Source organism: Macaca thibetana, chromosome 9 (genome assembly GCF_024542745.1).
Source record: "Macaca thibetana thibetana isolate TM-01 chromosome 9, ASM2454274v1, whole genome shotgun sequence".
Lineage (NCBI taxonomy): Eukaryota > Metazoa > Chordata > Mammalia > Primates > Cercopithecidae > Macaca > Macaca thibetana.
The window spans coordinates 38,175,114-38,195,573 of record NC_065586.1 but is presented as its reverse complement, the minus strand read 5'-3'; the positions used below and the strand labels follow the sequence as shown (position 1 = coordinate 38,195,573).

Genomic DNA, 20,460 nt, shown 5'->3' with positions numbered 1-20,460 from the left:
GTTATTAGTTTCTCTTTTGTGTTTTTGCTAGTAAGTAATGTTAGTTGCTTAGACATTTTGAAGACAATCTTTTTTCAGATGTGTGTTTGCTGAAACCTTTCTTGTAAACTTCAGGATAATTTTTAATTTTTTTTCATTTTTTTTTTAATCTGCTTGGGCACAAACTCTAGAGTGTGATGAGTCCCACATGTGTCTGTTTTCTTGGTTCCCTGTGATGTAGGTGACTGATGAAGAAAATCAAATTATAACCAAACTAATCCATCACCCATGAGTTTTCCCCCTGTATTTTTTGTTTTGTTTTGGCATACTGTGAACACAGATCCACGCTGACCTAAATATACCCACACCGTATGTCTTCTCATTGGAGGAGCTTGATGCTTTCAAGTTTTGTGTATGAGTTTCTAATTCATTTGAGTTGATTGTTGTGGCTTTTATACAACAGGGGTCCTATTTTATTATTTTACATAGGAATATCCAATTTTCAAAACAATTTATTAAACAGATTCCCCTTTCTTCATTGTGTTTTTTGGTGTTCTTTTACAAAATGTGTACACTACCTAGGAATTTGGGTTTGTGATTGAGCTCCCTTATTCTGTCTGTTGGTTTGGGTTTCTTACTTAATGCCAGTCATCTATTGTTTAGATAACTAGCTTTTCAATATATTTTGAAATGGAGGACAGTGATGCATCCCATGTGCTTTGTATTTCCAGGATTGTTTTAGAAATTCAGGATGTTTCATGGTTCCATGTGAATTTTAGCATCATTGGCATATATATATTTTTTTTTTTAAAGAAATCGCCCTAGAGTGTATGTATATAACTAGAGGGTGCAGGAGCCATTTTGATATAGGTACACCTAGCATATTGATCAAATCACAGTATTTAGCGTCTATGAAGTCCTCTAAGTGTTACTTGACTATGGAGAGGATATTCAGCATCTTTTCCAGCTATTTGAAAAATTCGCTACAATATTAACCCTAGTCACCCTGCTATAGAAGAGAAGGGCCGGATTGATCTCAGTTTTCTAAGTGTAACTTTGTACCCATCACCAATCCCTGCCCAGGCCCCCTCTTCTCCCCAGCCTCTGGTAACCACTGTTGAACTTTGTACTTCTATGAGGTCAAGTATTTTAGATTCCACATGCGTGTGTTTTAGATTCCATATGCGTGAGATTATGCAGTATATGCCTTTCTCTGCCTGGCTCATTTCATTTAACGTAATGTCCCCCAGGTTTTTCCACATGGCTGCAAATGACTAGATTTCACCCATTTCTATGGTTGAAGAATATTCCGTTCTGGATGAACATTGCAGTTTCCTCATCCCTTCATCAATGGATGAAAAGGTAGGTGTATTTCCTATCTTGGCTATTATGAGTACTACAGTATACAGGGCAAGGCGGGTAGCTCTTCCACATAGGAATTTCATTGGCTGTAAATGTACAGCCAGTGGTGGGTGGCTAGATGAAATGGTGTTTTTACTTTGTTTGAGGAGCTTCCAGCTGTTTTTCCTAGTCTGCGTACAAATAGACATTCTCACCAATAGTGTATGAGAAGAGTTTCTGCAAGTCTATACTGGTGGTTTCCTTTTCAAACTTTTATTCATTTATTTATTTTTTTGTTTTCGGTAACATTCATTCTATGTGGATGGAAGTGGTATCTCAGTGTGGTTTTCCTTGACATTCTTGTGAGGATTAGAGCTTTGGAGAAGCTTTTCTTTTACCTGTGAGTCAATTTCACATCTACTTTTCAGACATATCTATTCAGGTCATTTGCCCAGACTTAACTTGGGTATTTGTTTTTGTTTCTTTTTGTTTTTCCCTCACATGGTACTATTAGTTTCTTACACATGTTTTATAATGACCCCTTTCAAAGATAGGATTTTCCCTAGTTTTCTTTCAATCTGTGAGATGCTTTCTCTTCTGGTTCATTGTTTCCTTTTCATAAGAGCCAATGTTTTCCATAGTCCCACATGTTTATATATTAGTGGTGACTTTTGTGTGCAATTAAAAACAGTGAAAAAGATTGCCAAACCATGGCATTGTCTATGGGTTTTTTTCTTCTAATTTTTCTTTTATTTTTCTTTTTGTATTTTACATTTTGCAACTTGTGTGTGTAGATTAGTCTTCTAAAGTAGACTCTCACTCTGTGTTTTCCTGAGAGAAGTAAGTGGTTTCAAGGTTTAGTTTAGGACTTCAGTGTAATTTACCTTGACTTTTGTCCTATTTCACTGTTTTTCATGTGGTTATCCAGTTTGCTCAAAATTGTTTATTGAACAGACTTTCCTTTTCCCATTGTGCCTTTTTTTGTTAGTTTGAAAAATGTGTTCCCTGTATATACATTTGGGTGGCATATGGGACTCCCTCATTCCGTCCATTGGGTAGCCTTTATATTTTTATTCCAGTAGCAGATTGTTTGGATAAATATAGTTTTTAGTTGTTTTGTCTTTTTGCCCACTTAGTACCTTTAGTCTCTTGTGTATGTTAGATAACAGTTCCTTTCAGATACATGATTTTCCGTAATTTTATCCCAATCTGCAGGATGCCTTTTCTTTGGGTTCATTGTTTTCTCCTTGTTTAGAAATTTTAAAGTTGTCCTTTGTCTAACATGTTTATATTTGCTTTTGTTAGCAGTGATTTCTGTGTCCCATTGGGAAATAAGAGAGATGGCGAAGCTATCGTATTATTTATCGTTATATTCTCCTTAATTTTTTCTTTTTGCAACTGGTGTGCACAGATTCAGGTTTCCCCAAAATAGACAGTCACCCTATGTTTTTTCCTAGGAGTTTGTTTTGGTTTCAGGATTAGACTTCGGTGTTCAGTTTATTTTGTGTTGATGTTTGTGTCTTGTGCAACATAAGGGTCTTTCTTTAGTCCTTTGCATGTGACTATCCAAGTTTCTCAACCTGGGTGCCTTTGGTGTGTTTCTAAAAAATGTGTTTACTCTATATAATTTTGGTCTGATTATCTGGCTCTCTCATTTAGTCTGTTTGGTTATCTTTCTGTGTTTATGCCATTAATGGATGGAGAGGATTGGTGTTAAGTTTTATTTTGTTCCCTTTGTGTGTGTGTGTGTGTGTGTGTGTGTGTGTATGTGTGTGTTTAAGCTTTCAACCTTGATTTTCTAAAAGAATACCTACTTTTACTGTGATTAACGATATTACGAACACAGTACCAGTCAGGTGATTCATCAATTTAGAATCAACAGGGGTAAACGTTAATGAAATAATAGAAATCAGAGAGATATTTATCAAAAGAGCACTCTAATACACAAGTAAGTTCCAGTATAAAAAGTTTCAGTAGGCCAGGCACGGTGGCTCATGCCTGTAATCCTGGCACTTTGGGAGGCCGAGGCAGGCAGATCACCTGAGGTCCAGAGCTTGAGACCAGCCTGGTCCACATGGTGAAACCCTGTCTTTACTAAAAATAGAAAAATTAGCCAGGCGTGGTGGTGTGCGCCTGTAATCCCAGCTACTCGGGAGACTGAGGCAGGAGAATAGCTTCAATCCCAGAGGCGGAGGTTGCAGTGAGCCGAGATCATGCCATTGCACTCCAGTCTTGGGGACAGAGCGAGATGCCATCTCAAAAAAAATAAAAAATAAAAAAGAAAGGTAAACAAATGTCACTTAAACTGTGTAAGAGTTATAAAGCAGTTAAACATTACCCCCAAAATTTTGGGGTGATATAAGATCATTAACTGGATTGAGACACGCGGAATACCACAGACAAATAGGACATATGGATGTAAAAGTACAATTTACAAATATTAGAAGTCATTGTATCAACACATTAGGATATTGTAGCATGACCAGACATCCTTTGTGGCAGGAGTGCAAGTGAGGTTCAGCATTAGGGAATCCACTAATACTATTAAGCACATTCATAGAGTTGATGAGAATGCCATGTGTTCATCATCATGGATGTAAAAAGACGTTGTCAGGATTCTACAGCACAGTATATTTTAAAAATTTAACCAAATTAGAATTGCTGTAAAAATGTATAAAATATTAAATGGATTTGTACAAATAAAAAACCCCCACAATTTTAGAAAAGTATATTTAACAGTATGAAGAGGTCAATGATTGTTTAATCAGTTGATAAATTGAGCTTTACTGCAATATAGCTACTATCTGATTGTGCTCTGGAGATTAGAAAATTCGTTGTAAAGAAGAATAAATAAAAATATGCATGAAAGTCTGAATATAAAAAATAACTTTTCAGACCAGGCGCGGTGGCTCACGCTTGTAATCCCAGCACTTTGGGAGGCCAAGGCAAGCCTAGATCACGAGGTCAGATTGAGACCATCCTGGCTAACATGGTGAAACCCCATCTCTACTAAAAATACAAAAAATTAGCCAGGCATGGTGGCTGGTGCCTGTAGTCTCAGCTACTTGGGATGCTGAGGCAGGAGAATGGCATGAACCTGGGAGGCCTAGCTTGCAGTGAGCTGACGTTGTGCCACTGCGCTCCAGCCTGGGTGACAGAGGGAGACTCCATCTCAAAAAATAAAAAATAAAATAACTTTTATTTTCATGTATTGTAAATACTTGGAAATTGAAAGTGAAATGTTGATTCATGACTGAGAGAACAATGAAGTATAGAATTCAAAAAATAGAATTAAACATATATGGAAATGTGCTGTACAATAAAAGCAGCAGTGGTAACAGAGGAGATGTAGGCTCTGAGTATCTCACTGGAGACTGAAGCCCACAGATATGCAGCAAAACCTTTGTCTCCCTGATGTTTTTGCCTCCTGTTGGTCGTGTGCTTTCACACATCAAGAGAGGACATTTAACATTTGAGCCTGAGTGTCTTTTGCTGTTGTCTTATGGGTGATACTTTTGCTGGGATAATCCATATTGTAATATGTTCTTGGGCCCCACAGGATTAGTCTTGGTCATCTAAGATGTTACTGACATTTTATCACCTCAAGATGTTACCGACCTTATCACCTTCAACTGACTTATATTTATTATTTGAAATAACCAGACACACATATTGTTTCAGCAATTCTTTCAGTTGGTGATTTTCCTGGTGCAGTACTCTGTGAGGTCACCTCCCCTCAAGTGGACCCACGGGTGGTAACAAACAGTTTATAGGAGGGACCAACCATGTGTGGACATGGAGTGGGTCATTTCAAGGTGAGGTAGTCAGCCTGTACCCTAAAATGGCACAGACAGGAGAAGCCACAATCCTTTAGAGAGAGAGAAAAATTACAAAGTATAGATATCCTTTGTTAAGAGAAACAGACCATCTTCAGAGGATGTAATAGTAGTAAAATGTGTTCTTATTGTTCAGCTCCCACTTATGAGTGAGAATATGCAGTGTTTGGTTTTCTGTTCCTGTGTTAGTTTGCTGAGGGTCATGGCTTCCAGCTTCATCCATGTCTCTGCAGAGGACTTGATCTTATACCTTTTTATGGCTGCATAGTATTCCATGGTGTATATGTAGCACATTTTCTTTTTCCAGTCTATCACTGATGGACATATAGATTGGTTCCATGTCTTTCCTATTGTGAATAGTGCTGCAGTAAACACATGGAGCAGATGGTGCTCACAGCAAGATGGACCTCTGAGCAAGATGAGCTCCAAGCATGTTGAGCTCCAAGCATGTTGAGCTCAGAGCAGATGGAGCTCCAGAGGAGAGATGGAGCTCTGAGCAATATGAAGCTAGGAGCAGATGTTGTCAGAGTAAGATGGAGCTCCAAGCATATGGTCTCAGAGCAAGATGGAGCTCAGAGCAGATGGTGCTCAGAGCAAGATGGAGCTCGGAGTGATTGGAGCTCTGAGCAAGGTGGAGCTCAGAGCAGATGGTGCTCAGAGCGAGATGGAGGTTAGAGTGATTGGAGGTCCGAGCAAAATGGAGCTTGGTGCAGATGGAGCTCTGAGCAGATGGAGTTCAAAGCAAGATGGAGCATGGGGTGATTGGAACTCAGAGAAGACAGAGTTCAGACAAGAAGGAGCTCCAAGCAAGGTGGAGCTTGGAGCCGATGTTTCTCTGTGTAAGATGGAGCTCAGAGCAAGATAAAGCTTGGACTCACTGGAACTCCGAACATTGCTTTGAGCAGTTGGAGCTCTGAGCAAGATGGATCTCTGAACAAGATGGTCCTCAGAGCAGATGGAAGGCTGAGCAATAAGGAGCTCTAAGCAAGATGGGACTTTGGTGCAAATATTGCTTGATTTTAGATACAGCTCTGAGCAAGATGGATCTTGGAGAAGATGGAGCTTTGAGCAACATGGAACTCGTAGCAGATGTTGCTCAGGGTAAGACAGTTCCAAGCAGATGGTACTCAGAGCAAGAGAGAGCTCAGAATGATTGGAACTCCAAGCAAGCTAAAGCTCGGAGCAGATGGAGCTCTCAGTAAGGTGGAGCTCAGAGAAGATGTTGCTCACAGTAAGATGGAGCTCCAAGCAGATGGTGCCTAGAACAAGATGTAACACCGAGTAGATGGCGCTCAGAGCAAAATGGAGCTCAAAGTGATTGGAGCTCTTAGCAAGATGGAGCTCAGAGAAGATTGAGCTCAAAGCAGATGGTGCTCAGAGCAAGATGGAGCTCAGTGACTGGAGCTCCAAGAAGTAGGTTTGAGCAGATGGTGCTCAGAGCAAGATGGAGGTCAGAGTACTTGAAGCGCTGAGCAAGACGGAGCTTGGGGCAAATGGAACTCCGTCCGAGCAGATGGGGCTTAGAGCAGATGGTGCTCAGAGCAAACTGGAGCTCAGAGTGATTAGAACTATGAGCAAGATGGAGCTCAGAACAGATGGAGCTCTGAGCAGATTGTGCCCAGAGCGAGATGGAGCTCAGAATAGATGGAGCTCTGAGCAGGATGAAGCTCGGAGTAGATGGTGCTCAAAGTAAGATGAGCTCTGAGCATATGGTGCTCCTAGCAAGATGGAGCCTGTCAGAGTGATTGGAGGTCGGAACAGATGGAGCTCATAGAAGATGTTGCTCACAGTAAGATGGAGATCCAAGCAGATGGTACTCAGACCAAGATGGAGCTCCAAGCAGATGGTGCTCACAGCAAGATGGAGCATAGAATGATTAGAATTCCAAGAAAGATGAAGCTCTGTGCAGATGGTGCTGAGAGCACGATAGAGCTTGGAGTGATTGGAGCTCTGAGCAAGATGGAGCTAGGAGGAGATAGAGCTTTGAGGAGGAAGTACCTCCAAGCAAGATGGAGCTTGGAGCAGATGTTGCTTGGTGTAAGATGGAGCTCAGAGCAAGATGGAGCTTGGAGTGATTGGAACTGTGAACATTGCTCTGAGCAATTGGGACTCTGAGCAAGATGAATCTCTGAGCAAGAAGGAGCTCTAAGCAAGATGGAGCTTGGAGCAGATGTTGCTCGGTTTTAGATGCAGCTCAGAGCAGATGGTGCTCAGAGCAAGATGGAGCTCAGCGTGATTAGAGCTCCAAGCAAGATGGAGCTCAGGGAAGATGGAGCTCAGAGCAGATAGCGCTCTGAACAAAAATAAGTTCCAAGCAAGATGGAACTTGGAGCAGATGTTACTCGGTGTAAGATGGGAGCTCAGAGCAACATGGCGCTTGGAGTGATTGGAACTTAAAAACATTGCTCTAAAGGATTGGAGCTCTGAGCAGTTGGTACTTGGAGCAAGATTGAGCTCGCAGTGATTGGAGCTTCGAGCACAATGGGGCAGATGCAGCTCTGAGCAAGATGTAGCTCAGAAAACATGTTGCTCATAGTAAGATGGAGCTTGAGCAGGTGGTGCTCAGAGCAAAACGAAGCTAGAAGTGATTGGAGCTCTCAGCAAGATGGAGCTTGGAGCAGATGGATCTCTGAGCAAGATGGAGCTTGGAGCAGATGAAGTTCTGAGCAAGAAGGAGCTCTAAGCAAGATGGAGCTTGGAGCAAATGTTGCTTGATTTCAGATGGAGCTCAGAGCAGATGGTGCTCAGAGCAAGATGGAGCTCAGAGTGATTGGAGCTCTGAGCAAATGGAGCTCTGAGCAGAGGATGCTCAGAGAAAGATGGAGTTTGGAGTGATTGGAGCTCTGAGAAAGATGGAACTTGGATCAAATGGAATTCTGAGTAGATGCAGCTCTGAGCAGATGGTACTCAGCGCAAAATGGAGGTCAGAGTGATGGGCGCTCTAAGCAAGATGGAGCTTGGAGCAGATGCAGCCTCAAACAGATGGCGCCCAGAGCAAGATGGAGCTTGGAGTGATTGGAGCTCAGAACAAGATGGAGTTCAGATCAGACAGACCTCTGAGCAAGAAGGAGCTCCAAGCAAAATAGAACTTGGAGCAGATGTTGCTGGTATAAGATGGAGCTCAGAGCAAATGGTGTTCAGAAGAGCAAGAGGGAGCTCGGAGTGATTGGCACTCTAAACATTGCTCTGAGTGATGGGAGCTGTGAGCAAGATGCAGCTCAGAGCAGGTAGAGCAGAAAAGGAGCTCTAAGCAAGATGGAGTTTGGAGGAGATGTTGCTCGGTGTTAGTTGGAGCTCAGAGCAAATGGAGCCCATAGTGATTACAGCTCCAAACAAGGTGGAGCTCAGAGCTCATGTTGTTCAAAGTAAGATGAGCTCTGACCAGATACTGCTCAGAGCACAATGGAGCAGGAAGTGATTGGAGCTCCCAAAAAGATGGAGGTTGGAGTGATTGGAACTCCCAGCAAGACAGAGCTCAGAGTAGATGGACCTCTGACTAGATGGAGCTCCAAGTAAGATGAATGTCTATGCAGATGGTGCTCACATCAAGATGGTGCTTGGAGTGATTGGAGCTCCCAGCAAGATGGAGCTTGGAGCAGATGGAGCTCTGGGCAAGATGGAGCTTGGAGTAGATAGAGCTTGGAGCAAGAAGGAGCTCCAAGCAAGATGGAGCTTGCAGCAGGTGTTTTTCAGTGTGAGATGGAGCTCAGAGAAGATGATGCTCAGAGCAAGCTTAAGCTCAGAGTGATTGGCACTCCCAACATTGTTCTGAGCCATTGGAGGTCTGAGCAAGATGGAGCTTAGAGCAGATTGTGCTCAGAGCAAGATGGTGCTCAGAGTGATTGGAGCTCTGAACAATCTGGTGCCCAAAAAAGATGTTGCTTAGAATAAGATGGAGCTCTGAGCCAATGGTGCTCAGAGCAAGATGGAGCTCAGAGTGATTAGAACTCTAGCAAGCTAGAGCTCAGAAAAGATGTTGCTTAGAGTAAGATGGAGTTCCAAGCAGATGGTGATCCAAGCAAAATGGAGCTCAGAGTGATTGGAGCTCCGAGAAGATGGAGCTTCCAAAAGATGTTGCTTAAAGAGTAAGATGGAGCTCTGAGCAGATGGTGCTCAGAGCAAGATGGAGCTCAAAGTGATTGGAGCTCCAAGCAAGCTGGAGCTCAGAACAGATGGAGCTCGAAAAAGATGTTGCTTAGAGAGTAAGATGGAACTCCAAGCAGATGGTGATCAGAGGAAGATGGAGCTCAGAGTGATTGGAGCTCTGAGCAAACTGGAGCTCGGAAAAGATACTGCTTAAAGATGGAGCTCCAAGCAGATGGTGCTCAGAGCAAGATGGAGCTCAGTGTGACTGGGGCTCAGAGCAAGCTGGAGCTTGGAGCAGATGGAGCTCAAAAAAGATATTTCTTAGAGTAAGATGGAGCTCCGAGCAGTTGGTACTCAGAGCAAGATGGAGCCCAGAGTAATTGGAACTCCAAGCAAGCTGAACCTCAGAGCAGATGGAGCTTGGAAAAGATGTTGCTTAGAGAGTAAGATGAAGCTCCAAGCAGATGGTGATCCAAGCAAGATGGAGCTGAGAGTGATTGGAGCTCCAAGCAAGCTGGAGCTCAGGGCAGATGGAGCTTAGAAAAGATGTTGCTTAGAGAGTAAGATGGAGCTCCAAGCAGATGATGCTCACAGTAAGATGGAGCTCAGAGTGATTAGAGCTCTGAGCAAGCTGGAGCTCCGAGCAGATGGAACTCAGAAAAGATGTTGCTTAGAATAAAACGGAGCTCCAAGCAGATGGTGCTCAGAGCAAGACGGAGCTCAGAGTGATTGGAGCTCTTAGCAAGCTGGAACTCAGAGCAGATGGATCTCCAAGCAAGATTGAACTCAGAGATGTTGCTCACAGTGAAATGGACCTCTGAGCAGTTGGTCCTCAGACCAAGATGGAGCTTCGTGCAGCTGCCGCTCAGGGCAAAATGGAGCTCAAAGTGATTGGAGCTCCGAAGAGGATGGTTTTCTGACCAGGTGGTCCTCAGAGCAAGGTATACCTCCATGCAGCTGGTGCTCAGGGCAAAATGGAGCTCAAAGTTATTGGAGCTCCAAAGAAGATGGATCTCGGAGCAGATGGTGCCCAGGGCAAGATGGAGCTCAGAGTGATTGGAGCTCTGAGCAAGCTGGAGCTCAGAGCAGATGGAGCTCTGAACAAGATGAAGCTTGGAGAAGATGTTGCTCACAGTAACATGGAGCTCAGAGCAAGATGGAGCTCAAGGTGAATGGAGCTCCAAAGAAGATGGATCTCTGAGCAGATGGTGCTCAGGGAAAGATGGAGCTCAGAGTGATTGGAGCTTGAAGCAAGATGGAGCTGGGAGTAGATGGTGCTCAGAGCAGGATGGAGGTTGGAATGATAGGAGTTCTGAGCAAGATGGAGCTTGGATCAAATGGAGCTCTGAGTAGACAGAGCTCTGAGCAGACGGTGCTCTGAGAAGATGGTACTCAGAGCAAGATGCAGCTCTCAAAGGGATTAGACCTCCAAGCAAGATGGAGCTCAGAGCAGATGGAGGTCTGAGCAAGATAGAGCTCGGAGCAGATGTTGCTCAGAGCAAGACAGAGCTCCGAGCAGATGCTGCTTAGCAAGAGGGAGCTCAGAGCAGATGGAGCTCCAAGCAAGATGGAGAACCTTGAAGATGGTGTTAAAGGCAAGACAGAGCTCGAAGTGATTGGGCCTCTTAGCAAGATATAGCACTTGGAGTAGATAAAGCTCTGAGCAAGATGGAACTTGGAGCAGTTGGAGCTCTAAGAAGATGGTGCTCTGAGCAAGATGGAGCTTGGAGCATGTGGAGCTTGCAGTTATTTGAGCTCCGAGTGAAATGGAGCTCAGAGCAGATGGAGCTCAAAGCAAGAGAGAGGTTGAAGCAGATATTGCCTGGAGTATGAGGGAGCTCGGAGCAGTTGGAGCTCTGAGCAGATGGAGCTACAAGCCAGATGGAGCTCATAAGCAGATAAAACTTTGAGCAAGATAGAGCTCTGAGTGAGATGGAACTCGGAGCAGATGGAGCTCTGAGCGAAATGCAGTTTGGAGCAGATGGAGCTCTGAGTGTGATGGCACTTCGACTGAGATGCAACTCAGAGCAGATGGAGCTCCAAGCAATATGGCGCTCCGGTCAAGATTTAATTTGGAGTAGATGATGCTCGGAGCAGATGGTGCTTGGAGCAAGATGGGGCGGATCACATGGAGCTCCGAGCAACATGAAGCTCAGATCAGATGGAGCTATGAGCAAGAAGGAGCTCAGAGCAGATGGACCTCACAGCAGTTAGAGCTCTGATCAAGGTGGAGTCCTTATCAAGGTTTAGGTTGGAGCATATGGAGCTCAGAGAAAAAGGTGCTTGGCGTAAGATAGAGCTCGGAGTGATTGGAGCTCCGAGCAAGATGGAGTCACTTATGTTTGTCTCTAAACTGTTTATTCTAGTTAGCAATTATTCTAACCTTTTTTTTCAAAGTTCTAAGCTTCCTTGCATTGGGTTAGAACATCCTCCTTTAGTTCAGAGGAGTTTGTTATTACACACCTTCTGAAGCCTTCTGCCAGTCTGTCAAGCTCATTCTCCATCCAGTTTTGTTCCCTTGCTGGTGAGGAGCTGTGTTTTTTTTGGAGGAGAAGAGTCGTTCTGGCTTTTGGAATTTGCAGCCTTTTTGCGCTGTTTTTCCTCATCTTTGTGGATTTAGCTTTCTTTGGTCTTTGACGTTGGTGAGCTTTGCATGGAGTTTCTGTGTGGATGTTCTTTTGGTTGATGTTGATACTATTCCTTTCTGTTTGTTTTCCTTCTAACAGGCCCTTCTGCAGCAGGTCTGCTGGAGTTTACTGGAGGTCCACTTTAGGCCCTGTTTGCCTGTGTCACCAGCACAGGCTGCAGAACAGCAAAAATTGCTGCCTGTTCCTTCACTGCTTCCCAGAGGGGCACCTGCCAGATGCCAGCCAGAAATCTCCTGTGTGAGGTGTCCGTTGACCTTTACTGGGAGGTGTCTCCCAATCAGGAGGAATGGGAGTCAGAGAATCCCTTATGGAGAGCTCGAGTGCTGTGCTGGGAGATAAGCTACTCTCTTCAGAGCCAGCAAACAGGCACGTTTAAGTCTGCTAAAGTTGCTCCTACAGCCTCCCGTCCCCTAGGTGCTCTGTCCCAGGGAGATGGGAGGTTGACCTATAAGCCCCTGACTGGGGCTGCTGCCTTTTTTTCAGAGATGCCCTGCCCAGAAAGGAGGAATCTAGAGAGGCTAAGCTGTAGTGGCCTCCACCCAGTTCGAACTTACTGGCAGCTTATACTGTGAGGAGAAAATTGCCTACTCAAGTCTCAGTAATGACAGATACCCCTCTCCCCACCAAGCTTGAGCATCCCAGGTTGACTTCAGACTGCTGTGCTGGCAGAGAGAATTTCAAGCCAGTGGATCTTAGCTTCCTGGACTTTGTGGGGGTGGGATCCGCTAAGAAAGATCACTTAGCTTCCTGGCTTCAGCCCCCTTTCCAGGGGAATAAACGGTGCTGTCTTGCTGGTGTTCCAGGTGCCACTGGGGGATGAAAAAATACTCCTGCAGCTAGCTCAGTGTCTTCCCAAACAGCCACCCAGTTTTGTTCTTGAAACCTAGGGCCCTGGTGGTATAGGCACTGGAGAGATTCTCCTGGTCTGAGGGTTGTGAAGACTGTGGGAAAAGTGTGCTATCTGGGCTGGAGTGCACCGTTCCTCACAGCACAGTTCCTCAGGGCTTCCCTTGGCTAGGGGAGGGAGTTCCCCAACCCCTTGCACTTCCTGGGTGAGGTGATGCCCCACCCTGCTTTGACTCACACTCTGTGGGCTATATCCACTGTCTAACCAGTCCCAACGAGATGAGCCGGATAACTCAGTTAAAAATGCAGAAAGCAGCTGCCTTCTGCGTTGCTCTTACTGGGAACTGCAGACTGGAGCTTTTCCTATTCGGCCATCTTGCCAGTCACCAAAAATGTCTATTTCCTATTGAAATGTCTTGGCATCTTTGACAAAATAAGCTTACCAAATTAATATGATTATTAATGGACCTTCAGTTTTATTCTACTCGTGTACTTAATCTCTTTTTTTTATTTTTTATTTTTTTTATGAGATGGAGTTTGCTGTGTCGCCTAGGCTGGAGTGCAGTGGCATGATCTCAGCTCACTCCAACCTCTGCCTCCCAGGTTCAAACAATTCTCCTGCCTCAGCCTCCTGAGTAACTGGGATTATAGGTGTTCGCCACCATGCCCAGCTAATTTTTTGTCATTTTAGTAGAGAAGAGGTTTCACCATGTTGGCCAGGCTGGTCTTGAACTCCTGAACTCAGATGATTAACCCGCCTCAGCCTCCCAAAGTGCTGGGATTACAAGCATGAACCACTGTGCCTGGCCAGATTTATCTTCATAATAGCACTATACTGTTTATTTACTGTAACATTGTAATAAGAATGGATATTTTTAGTATAAGCCATTGAATTATTTTTCAAATTTTGTTGTGTATATTTGATTTTCTTTGGACATTAATATTTTATAAAGAGCTTGTTGGTTTCTATTTTAAAAGGTAGTTGGGAATTTGAATTGAATCTGTAAATGTTTTGTTATTTTTATCTAAATACGAAATATTGTTATCCCAAAACATTGACTGGCTCTCAATCTATTCAATTTTTCTTCAATTTATTTCATTATATAAAATATTTTATTTCATCATTTAAAATATTTTAGTGTAAAGAACTTATGTTTGTCTTGTACTTCTGGTGTTAATTATTAAGTTTTTAGTGAATTTGTCACATTTTTATGTAGAAGAGCATGTATTGTGTAATACAATTTTTTTTTTTTGTCTAATCTGGATAATTTTGCTTATTTTTCTAGTATAATTTTCTTGGATAATACCTCTAGTACAATGTTGATTAAATTGGTTTAATACGAAATTCTTGTCTTGTTTCCAAGCTTATAAATAATGCTCTCATTCTTTTACTATTATGTATGTTAGCTCTAGGTTTTAATAGATGATTTTAAGCAGGACTGAGATGTCTATATTAGTAGTTAGCTGTGAGTCTTATTCCAAATTGATATTGGATTTCTTAAGTCTTTTTCTATGTCTGTTAAAATAATCATTTCCCCTTTATTAAAGTAATATTATGCAATACTTTAAATTTTGAATATTTTGCCAACATTGCATTTTTGAAAATATCTTACTTTGTCATAGTATATAATCCTTTTTATATGTTGTTGGATTCAGTTTGTTAGTAGTTTTGATAATTTATGTGTCTATATTCATATAACATATTGGTTCATGGTTTTTTTACTTGTGATTTTTTTGTATTTTTTTTATCATGCTAATACTAACTAATAGATGGATTGGGAAATGTTACCTTTTCTTATATTGCTGGGAGTTTTTGTATATAATTTGCATTAATTCTTCATTAAAAGCTGATGTAATTTACCATTTAAGCAATTTGTCACTGAGCTTTATGTCAAAACATTTTAACTAATATTCTCTTAACGTAATTATTTATAAATTTTGTTTCTTCATATATGTCTATATAATCTATTTTTAGTTAACTTTTATAGTTTGTACCTATCGAAACATTTGTTTCTATTTTGTAGTATTCCATAAAAATTTTTTTTGTTTTTTGGTTGTTTTTTTTTTTGAGGCAGAGTTTCGCTCTTGTTGCCTAGGCTGGAGTGCAGTGGCACAATCTCAGCTCACCACAGCCTCCACCTCCTGGGTTCAAGTGATTCTCCTGCCTCAGCCTCCCGAGTAGCTGGGATTACATGCATGTACCACCAAGCCCAGCTAATATTGTATTTTTAGTAGAGACGGGGTTTCTCTATATTGGTCAGGCTGATCTCGAACTCCCAACCTCAGGTGATTCACCCACCTTGGTCTCCCAAAGTGCTGGGATTACAGGTGTGAACCACCATACCTGGCCCCGTAAAAATGAATTTTCTCGGCAGTTGACATGAAAAACTCTGGAGTGGCCAGGCTTAGTGGCTAATGCCTGTAATCCCAGCACTTTGGGAGACGGAGGTGAGTGGATCACCTAAGGTCAGGAGTTAGAGCAGCCTGCCCAACATGGTGAAACCCAGTCTCTACTAAAAAAAAAAAAAAAAAAAAAAATAGCCAGGCATGGTGATAGACACCTGTAATTCCAGCTACTCAGGAGGCTGAGGAAGGAGAATCAATTGAGCCCAGAAGGCGCAGGTTGCAGTGAGCCAAGATCATGCAACTGTACTCCAGCCTGGGTGACAAGAGTAAAACTCCATCTCAAGTGAAAAACAAAAAAACTCTGGAGTAATAATACAGAATAAGGCTTTAGCCCAGTTAATGAATGACTTAAAATTTTCTGTGTTATAGGACAGAGAATATAACTACTGTTTAAAACATGTATTTACTGTTTGATAAAAATGAGTTACTGTATCTAAAGGAAATTAGTGAAACTGCCATTTCACTTTGGAATTTATAAAGGCGGAATATACCTACCTCCAATTTTTTAGCAAAATTGAGGAAGGTCAAATAATAAATTTTAATAAAAATACAAAATAATACTGTATTTGAATAATTGTTTGAATAAAAGACAATTTTGTGAATAAGAGTTGCCAGCACTTAGCATATACAATATGCTAGGTATAATTCTAAGGTATTATTTATAAAGTTAATACCTTAGAATTTAAATTTAATAACCCAAAGATTCCTTGGAAAGAATAAAGTTCACACATTTTTATTTATATATTTATATTAAAATTTTCATAAAAAGCAACTGCTTTGGCATACAACAAAAAATATACATGAATAATGTTATATAACTTTATTAGAAAGCTTGAGTAAAGCATATAAATAGGCAGCCTCTTTGACCAATACAGAGAGACTGTACATTACTTTCAAATATCAAAGTATATTAAATGGAAAAACTTAAGGTTTAAAAAATGTCTTTTACTTCATAATGGCAGAAACCCAGCAGGTCGTACATTTTGGCCACTGAAAATGATAATAGAAACCATTAAAGTGTAAGCAACAAATAATATTTAGCCACATAGTCATTTCATTAAGATCTTCTTCATTAACTTCTAGATTCAGTGAGAAATTCAAATGTATTATTTTTATGGATTCAGGAAAAGTCTAAGGAGGAAACATTGTGATTGCAGCCAAAAACCTTAATACAAATAAATAATTCTACCAATATAGCTTAATGCTATGGAAAAAATGATAATTTCTGGCCCTCTGTAGGTATTATTCTTTGTAACAGAGTATTATTAATTCAGCAATTTGTGTAAAACATAAAATAAAAATACACTCTATAAATTATTTTTATCTTGTGATATACTGGGGAATGGGAGTGTGTTCCACTTGAGAATTCTCATGAGATGCTGATGTGCCACAAAACAATACATGGGAAATGTTTTCATAAGTAGTAATGAATTGATGTTTGTGCTTTTTGGAAAAATATATATTTTTAAAAGTCTAAGCAGGCAGCTACAATTTTCAGAAAAGTACAAGAATAACTAAAAATATCTGACATCCCTAAAGCAGGATTTGAAAAAAATTTCTTATGAACAGAAACCAAAAGCATGTAGAAGTAATTATACTTATATAACATAAGATAGACTTAAATTCAAAACCTGTAAAAGAAGAAGGACAGTATGCAATGATAAAGGAATGAATTCAGCAAGAGAATTTAACAATTTTAAATATATGGGCACCCAACACCAGACCATCCAAATATATAAAGGAAATATTATTAGATCTAAAGAGATAGACTTCAATACATAATAGTTGAAAACTTCAGTACCACACTTTCATCATTATACATATCATCTTGACAGAATATTAAGTAACATTAGATTTAAACTGAAAATTAGACCAAATGGATCTAACAGACATTTACAGAACACTTCATCCAACAATGACAGAATGCATATTTTTCTTAAAAGCACATGAAACATTCTCTAAGATAGATCATATGTCAGGACACAAGTCTCAACAAATTTTTAATCAAAACCATATCAAATATGTTTTCAGGCCACAATGAAAATGAGATTTCAATAACATGAGAAACTTTTGAAACTGTACAAATACATGGAAATTAAACAACATGCTCTGGAATGACGTTTGGGTCAAGATAAAAATTTTAAAAAGACATTTTTTAGAGTTGTTGAAACAAAAATCAAAACACAATTGCACCAAAACTGATGGAATACTGCAGAAACAGTGCACAACTATACTAACAAACTAGAAAACCTAGAGGAAATGAATAAATTCCTGGACAAACCTACCAAAATTGAATCAACAAAAAAAATAGAAAACCTGAGTAGATAAATAATGTGTAATGAGATTGAGTCAGTAATAAAAAGTCTCCCAACAAAGAAAAGTCCAGGCCTGGATGACTTCACTGTCAAATTCTACCAAACTGTCAAAGAAAAGTTAACACCAGTTCTCAAACCATATCAAAACAATGAAGGGGAAGAAATTCTCTCTAACTCATCTTATTAGGTCAGCATTACCTTGATATCAAAATCAGACAAGAACAGAAGACTGAAAGTGTTGCAGGAAGTCAGGGACCCTGAACGGAGGGACCAGCTGAAGCCGCGGCAGAAGAACATAAATTGTGAAGATTTCATGGACATTTATTAGTTCCCCAAATTAATACTTTTATAATTTCTTATGCCTGTCTTTGCTGCAGTCTCTAAACATAAGTTGTGAAGATTTCATGGACACTTATCACTTCCCTAATCAATACCCTCGTGATTTCCTATGCATGTCTTGAATCTCTTAATCCCATCATCTTCTTCGTAAGCTGAGGAGGATGAATGTCACCTCAGGACCCTGTGATGATTGTGTAAACTGCACAAATTGTTTGTAGAGCATGTGTGTTTGAAAAATATGAAATCTGGGCATCTTGAAAAAAGAACAGGATAACAGCAATGTTCAGGAAACAAAAGAGATAAGACTTCTGGCCGCTAGTGAGCCGGACAGAACAGAACCATATTTCTCCTCTTTCAAAAGCAAATGGGAGAAATATCGCTGAATTCTTTTTCTCAGCAAGGAACATCCCCGAGAAAGAGAATGTGCCCTGAAGGTAGGCTTCTAGATGGCCCCTTTAAGGAGTGCCACCTTTAACGGTTGAAGCCAAAGGGATGAAATATACCCTTGTCTCCTGTAGCGCTCCCAGGCTTATTAGGAGGAGGAAAATTCCTGCCTAATAAATTTTGGTCAGACAGGTTGTCTGCTCTTGAACCCTGTTTCCTGATAAGATGTTATCAATGCACCATTTATTTGCTGGGAAAATTGGCTAGCCATAAGTAGAAAGCTGAAACTGGATCCTTTCCTTACTCCTTATATGAAAATTAATTCAAGATGGATTAGAGACTTAAATGTTAGACCTAATACCATAAAAACCCTAAAAGATAACCTAGGTAATACCATTCAGGACATAGGCATGGGCAAGGACTTCATGTCTAAAACACCAAAAGCAACAGCAACAAAAGCCAAAATTGACAAATGGGATCTAATTAAACTAAAGAGCTTCTGCACAGCAAAAGAAACTACCATCAGAGTGAACAGGCAACCTACAGAATGGGAGAAAATTTTTGCAATCTACTCATCTGATAAAGGGCTGATATCCAGAACCTACAAAGAACTCAAACAAATTTACAAGAAAAAAACAACCCCATCAAAAAGTGGGCAAAGGATATGAACAGACATTTCTCAAAAGCAGACATTCATACAGCCTACAGACACATGAAAAAATGCTCATCATCACTGGCCATCAGAAATGCAAATCAAAACCACAATGAGATACCATCTCACACCAGTTAGAATGGCAATCATTACAAAGTCAGGAAACAACAGGTGCTGGAGAGGATGTGGAGAAATAGGAACACTTTTACACTGTTGCTGGGATTGTAAACTAGTTCAACAATTATGGAAAACAGTATGGCGATTCCTCAAGGATCTAGAACTAGAAGTACCATATGACCCAGCCATCCCATTACTGGGGATATACCCAAAGGATTATAAATCATGCTGCTATAAAGACACATGTACACATATGTTTATTGCGGCACTATTCACAATAGCAAAGACTTGGAATCAACCCAAATGTCCATCAGTGACAGACTGGATTAAGAAAATGTGGCACATATACACCATGGAATACTATGCAGCCATAAAAAAGGATGAGTTCGTGTCCTTTGTAGGGACATGGATGCAGCTGGAAAGCATCATTCTCAGCAAACTATCGCAAGAACAGAAAACCAAACACCGCATGTTCTCATAGGTGGGAACTGAACAATGAGATCACTTGGACTCGGGAAGGGGAACATCACACACCGGGGCCTATCATGGGGAGGGGGTAGGGGGGAGGGATTGCATTGGGAGTTATACCTGATGTAAATGACGAGTTGATGGGTGCAGCACACCAACATGGCACAAGTATACATATGTAACAAACCTGCACATTATGCACATGTACCCTAGAACTTAAAGTATAATAATAATAAAATAAAAATAAAAGATGTTATCAATGACAATGCGTGCCCGAAACTTCATTAGCAATTTTAATTTTGCCCCATGCAGTGGTCCTGTGATCTCGCCCTGCTTCCATTTGCTTTGTGATATTTTATTACCTTGTGAAGTATGTGATCTCTGTGACCCACACCCTGTTTGTGCCCTCCCTCCCCTTTTGAAAATCTCTAATAAAAACTTGCTGGTTTTTTGACTCGGGGAACATCACGGATCCTGCTGACATGTGATGTCTCCCCCAGACACGCAGCTTTAAATTTCTCTCTCTTGTGCCTTTTCCCTTTATTTCTCAAACCAGCCAAGACACTTAGGAAATAGAAAAGAACCCATGTTAAACATCGGGAGTGGGTTCTCTCAATAGAAAGGAACTATAGGCCAATATTCCTGATATACATAGATACAAAAATACTCAAAAAAAACTAGAAAACCAAATTCAATAGCACATCAAAAAATAATACAGTATGATGAAGTGGGATCTATCTCTGGGATGCAATGATGGTTCAACATATGCAAATCAATACATGTTTTACTTTACATCAACAAAATGAAGGGCAAAAATTATATAATTATTTCCAAAAGTGCAGAAAAAGCATTTGATAAAATTCAACAGGTCTTCACAATAAAAACTCTCAGCAAACTAGGCATATCATAGAAGAAACAACTCAACATGATAAAGGTCATATATAACAAAGTCACCACTAATAGTATGCTGAATGGTGAAGAGCTCACAGCCTTTCCTCTAAGCATGGGAACAAGACAAGGACACCCATTTTCACTACTATTTA

At 40.8% G+C, this 20,460-nt stretch overlaps 1 protein-coding gene across 12 annotated transcripts in view; it reads left to right on the top strand.

Annotated features, from left to right (window-relative positions):
- The window catches only part of LOC126963121 (uncharacterized), a 101,757-nt gene that overhangs the window by 13,040 nt on the left and 68,257 nt on the right, over nucleotides 1-20,460 (top strand). For 4 of the 12 annotated variants that reach the window (XR_007728939.1, XR_007728937.1, XR_007728934.1 and 1 more), the window contains one exon: nucleotides 1,230-19,664. The exons of 1 other annotated variant lie outside the window; for it this stretch is intronic. Coding sequence is in view for 2 of the 11 variants with exons in the window: in XM_050805115.1 (XP_050661072.1) it covers nucleotides 1,230-1,341; nucleotides 11,969-12,131 (275 nt within the window). In the remaining 9 variants the exon portion in view is untranslated. Of the gene's footprint in view, nucleotides 1-1,229; nucleotides 19,665-20,460 lie in introns of those variants that run through there. 7 more of the 12 variants (XR_007728940.1, XM_050805116.1, XR_007728941.1 and 4 more) reach the window with 6 other exon arrangements.